This window comes from Limulus polyphemus, unplaced genomic scaffold (assembly GCF_000517525.1).
Source record: "Limulus polyphemus unplaced genomic scaffold, Limulus_polyphemus-2.1.2 Scaffold2963, whole genome shotgun sequence".
NCBI classification, from domain to species: Eukaryota; Metazoa; Arthropoda; class Merostomata; order Xiphosura; family Limulidae; genus Limulus; species Limulus polyphemus.
In genome coordinates this window covers 1,164-7,003 of record NW_013668573.1, presented here as the reverse complement: position 1 = coordinate 7,003, position 5,840 = coordinate 1,164, and the positions used below count along the sequence as shown (strand labels likewise).

Genomic DNA, 5,840 nt, shown 5'->3' with positions numbered 1-5,840 from the left:
AAAATACGGTTAAAACGAACCTGCTCTAAGAAATCTTCACAAAATACGGTTAAAACGAACCTGCTCTAAGAAATCTTCACAAAATACGGTTAAAACGAACCTGCCTCAAAAAATCTTTACCAAACACAGTTAAAACGAACCTGCTCTAAGAAATCTTCACAAAATACGTTTAAAACGAGCCTGTGTCCAAAGATCTTCAACGTAATTACGATCACTATCTTTCTAATGGGCCCCGGCATGGCCAGGTGGTTTAGAGAGCTCGACTCGCAATCTGCGGGTCACGGGTTCGAATCCCCGTCCAACACCAAACATGCTCGCCCTTTCAGCCGTGGGGACGTTATAATGTGACGGTCAATCCCACTATTCGTTGGTAAAAGAGTAGCCCAAGAGTTGGCGGTGGGTGGTGATGACTAGCTGTCTTCCCTCTCGTCTTACACTGCTAAATTAGGGACGGCTAGCGCAGATAGCCCTCGTGTAGCTTTGCGCGAAATTCAAAACAAACAAACAATCTTTCTAATGCACACAAGTAGCCAACCCAGTTATTTTGCGTAAACTTTTTACGTCTGGAGTGATTTCAACGCAAGATAATGCAGATTTTCAGAATCTGTACCAATATTTACAACATTATATATATAATACCGTTCCGAAATCAACTAGTGTCAGGAAAAAATAAGGAACAAAGGATGTATTCGTAACATATATTATCATAAAAATAACTTTCTATCAGAGTTTTGTTCACCGATACAACTAACTGTCTGTACAGTGGTTTTTAAAAACTGTTGAACAAGCTGTATATATATTTACTATGACTTTTGTTTGTTTCACTAAATGTTGTTAAGTGTTTCACTTTTCATTCTAATCTAACCAGAGAGAGAGTGTCTAATGTCAATCAAAGTTCTATTTGGTCTCGATCTCCTTTGCGTTTTAAACTTGTCGGGATCAAGAAACCTGTTACGTTCTCTGATATATTGTGACAAGTATATATAACTTCCTTAAATGGCAGATTAGGAAAATATATATGTGTGATTATGATGGGGATGACAGATGATAGAATTGATTGATAAATCTACCTTTATAGTGCCTGCTTTTATCTTAAGATAGGAACGGTCATTTGTTTTTTAGTTTTTCGTTTTATACTCTTTATTATGTGCTAAACGTCAACAAATCAGGGTTTAAATAACTAGCTACATAGCCCAGATGCGGATGACCTCTGGGGAATCATATTAACTTCTTGGGGTATGTGAGAATGGAACTCATCCACAACATATCATGTCAGTGATAAAATTCCATTAAGATTTTTAAGCTATGAGTAAATGACACACCTTTACTGACAAGCGTCACATATAAAAAATTTTGTTCGATACCCGTGATGGGCACAGCATAGATAGCCCATTGTGTAGCCTTGCGCTTAACAACAAACATATTTTTGTGTAATAAATTAAAATTCGCTATTTACTGCTAGAACAATTAAATACATTTCCCAGCAATCAGGTAAAGGGAACGCTAACACCAAATTAAATAATAAACAAATGATTTGAGTTCTTATTCAGAAAAACAGCACGCGATTGTAACTAAGAGACGTTATTACAAGGACTCGTGGAAAAGTTAGTTCGTTGTTCTGTGAGTGACACTGAAATACTTGGAACTTCTGGACATTAAAAAGAAGCCACTACGCACGAGCTCACGTGTATTTCTTCATACAATTTCCTCATTTTGACTAGCAATACTCTGCTTTAAAAGTTAAAATATTATATTTAAGCATCTCTAGATCTGATTCTCTCGCTGTCTATTGTCATATTTTGATTGTAACAAGCTCTCAGTGGTTCAGTAATAATAATATCATTGTATCGAGCTTCTTAAAAAAAATCACAACATCAACACCGTGTCTTTAAACTATCGTTGACAAGTTCATGAGATTACTCTCTGTTTTCCTGTTAACTCTTCAAAGACACGTGTGTGGAATAATATTCTGTAAATCAGTTACTCCGCTGTGTTTTTCATGTAGATCACGCACTTTAATTGTGAAATGGACGAATAGTGTTTTGGTTTTGGTTTCATTTCAGTGCCTTCCTGTTATTTCTAGACGTACGATATTAATACGTTGACCTATTTTCTGGTTAGTTTCGTACATAATAATGCAAAAAGGTCAGCGACAGATGTTCTTTACTTTAAAATACACATACATCTCAATCCTACGTCTTATATCTAAGGGCTGGTAGTTTTTATCTCGAATGTCTTGTTTTTTGTTGTTGGTTTTTACATTTCGAAACCTGGTTGAATGTTATTTAAAGACATGCTTTCTTAACCATCTACATTCACGTTATACCTAAACGTAAAATGAAAGAAAATATAAGTGTTCTGATTGAATATATAATTGATATATATATATATATATTAAAGTGTAACCTTCCACGGTAGACACGTTAGTTGTTTTTTCCCGAGGGTAACATGTTACTTGCAGTTTCTCCTATTGTTTGCTTGTGATAAGATTAGATTCAAGCGTCCGCTTCTTTTTCTATTTTTTACTTCCTAGCTATTAGTATGTTCATTGGCCTGTGCAAATTGAAAATGGCTTAGTTTGAGTAAAAATATGTGTGCGTACAAGTGGAGAGAAGGGGAGTGACAAATTAAGGTTGTCAGTCCTTATCACGTGATTATTTCGCATGCATTGTTGGCGGTTTAGTGAAAAGAAGAAGGATTCTTTGGACCACCCCGATTTAGGGTATAAATAAAGACGACAAGAACACTACAACCAACTTCGTCAATCAATCCTTGTGAAGTAAACAGCAAAGACGACGATGAGAAAGGTAAGATATGATTTCTTGTGATGTTATACTGTGAGTGTATTATATATATTTTATCAGCTGCTTTGTTTGGAGAAGCAGTCTCAAACAGCATTCACAAAATGTTAAACTAACTCTCATGTGATGAACGCTTCGTTTGTTTTGTAGTTAAGCACGAAGCTACACAATGGGCTATCTGTGCTCTGCTCAACACGGGTATTGAAACCCAGTTTCTAGCGTTGTAAGTCCGCAGACATACCGTTGTGCCACTAGGGGGCGTGATGAGGAGAATAATGTTCATAATCACAAGGGCTTAATTATTAAAGTGTCCACAATTCTTATTGAAACACAGCTAGAATGTTTCATTTAATAATGTTTGTTTGTAATTAAGCACAAAGCTACACAAAGGGCTACCTGTGCTCTGCCCAACACGGGTATCGAAACCCGGATTCTAGCGTTGTAAGTCCACAGACATACCGCTGTGCTACTCGGGGGCTAAATACTGTAACCACCAGACTGTGCCCGGCCTCCTTTGATACTGTTTGTTTGAAGTGAAGCACAAACTACACAATGGACTACCTGTGCTCTGCCCAACACGGGTGTCGAAACCCGGATTCTAGCGTTGTAAATCCGTAGACATACCGCTGTGCCACTGGGAGGGGGGGGTCATTTATCGATGAGAGATCAAAGCTAATGTTAAACAGTCTAATAATTTGCCAAATTTTGTAATTTTATAATATTTTATTATTTCTCCATAATTTGTTCTTGTTAATTTTTCTCTTGATGTGATATCGTAAAACCTAAACTTTCTTTTTATATGGTGTTAGTTATTAAACTTTGCCTCAGTTGCCTTCTAAAAATACACTATTGTTTCGATTGCGGCTTTTCTAATTAAATTTCCGTGTCACTTAGTCAACTAATTTATTTTTCTTTAAATTAACGTCCAAAGAAGGCAGAAAGTGCTTGAAACATTGAGTTTATTTTGCGTGTAAAAGAGCTTATTATAACCCATGTCTTCATACATTTCTCGCGTCTTAAGAAGTTCATTTTGTTGTATAATTGTTATATTTGTTTTAAATACATAATTTCTACTTAATTCTAATGGTTTTGTATTCTTACTTAAAGGTATTTATAGCCGTTTGTTTCACTCTGGTGGTCCTGGTGGTACGTGCAGAGGACAAAGCTGATGACAAGGCTGAAGAAGACCTGCAAGCTGAGGCAACTGGTTATGGCGGAGGAGGTTACGGTGGTGGAGGCTATGGTGGTGGAGGTTACGGTGGTGGAGGCTATGGTGGCGGAGGAGGAGGGTATGGGGGAATAGGAGGAGGAATTGGGGGAATAGGAGGAGGGATTGGGGGAATCGGAGGAGGGATTGGTGGATACGGTGGTGTAGCCCATATTCTTGCTGTTCCAGTAAGACTAGTTGTAGGAGGAGGCTACGGAGGCGGTTATGGAGGAGGCGGTTATGGAGGAGGTGGTTATGGAGGAGGCGGTTATGGAGGAGGCGGTTATGGAGGAGGTGGTTTTGGAATCGGACTTGGTGGAGGTTTGGGCGGCGGCAAAGGCAGATGGTGGTGGGACTAAAGGTTACTAGAGGTCAGTGTTAAAATTTATTGTTAAAATACCTATGCAGTTTGTAACCCAATTGATCATTAAGTCCATTCTAATAATTATGAGTTTTTGTTTGGTACACTGCATGCTTCTAATTAAACCGGTTTCTTAAATTAGATACATTGTTTACTAGGTTAACTTTTAGGGCTGATATATGTGGATAGTTTACTTTGATCAAATGTTATTGATGATAGAGTTAAAACCTGGAATAAAAATTGCACGAAACTTATACGAAACATACCCTTTTTAAGAAAAACTAGAGAGAGAGAGATATTCATTCCTAAGATGTACTTATTTTCACATAAAACCAATATATTTCTATACTTAATAGATACGTTATTCACTTTGGAATTGATATGTGACAATACTTTATCGTTTCCATAGGTCAAGTTCTACTCTCACCCTCAGACGTGTTGAAACAACGCCCTCTGGACCCAAGATGTTTCTATTAAAGATAAATAGATATATCTAAAATTTAGAAATTATTTTTTATTGTACATGAAACTACTGTATAAAAAATACGTAAATAAATATATACTTTATTCAAACATTTATATGATCGCAAAATTTCGTTTTTCACCTTCTCACTGTTTATTGTCAGAGACAGAACACTTCTTGACTTTAACTTTCCAATTAGGAATTACTGTCCGCAGTTCAATAACTTATAGAACTATCCAGAGCTATGTTTCTCAGAGTGGGAGCCGCAGCCCCATTGGGGCCGTGAATCTTCTTCTGGGGGGCCGCCAAAATGGGCCGAAAACAAAGATGCTGAATATATTCTAATTCTAAATAAACAATAAGCCGATAAAATTATGTTACATTAATGAAATGATACAATAACAGTAAGCTGAAAGAAGATGTTATTATTTTTACATTGGCACTGTTTTTCAATCATCATGCTAAAGTAATGTGAGAGGTGGAGAGGAACAACCATATCAGTCGGTCGCGAGACTCGAGAGAGTGCTGACTGATTTTGTTCACACTTAAGTACCTATAATGTAAGCGTAAGACAGGTTAGTCTACATTTGCCATACTTTTCGCAAAATGTTAATAACATTGGTTATAGGCTGGGGGGCCTCAGACTAAAAGAAGTTGGGAACCACTGATCCAGACTACCTTAAGAGGTCTAATGGAAATCTATAGTAATAGATGGGTAACGGAGCGTCGATATACAGTCAGATTTATGTTAACTAGGGCAAAACCTTTAATATTTCAACCTAAAAATGAAACTCGGTAATTAAACACACTTACTTACATTTTCCTTAGAAGATTAATGCTCATTGTAGCTCCAAGTTATTTGTGAAAACATTAATATAACTTAGGGTTACGAGTAAAGGAAGCTTTTGAAGGCAATCCTATGTTGTCTTTCTAGAGGGCGTTGGGAAAAATATATTTTGCATAATAAATATTGGGGTTAGTTTCAGTTGTTTGTGTTCTTGGGTTTAT

General features: G+C 36.9%; 1 protein-coding gene across 1 annotated transcript; it reads left to right on the top strand.

Annotated features, from left to right (window-relative positions):
* Positions 1 to 2,798: 2,798 nt before the first annotated feature.
* LOC106468315 (ctenidin-1-like) lies at positions 2,799 to 4,329 on the top strand (the record flags this gene model as incomplete). Its single annotated transcript, XM_013928735.1, has 2 exons — positions 2,799 to 2,807; positions 3,909 to 4,329. Coding segments are annotated over exons 1-2 (430 nt in total), but the record flags the coding sequence as incomplete, so codon positions are not given.
* Positions 4,330 to 5,840: the final 1,511 nt, after the last annotated feature.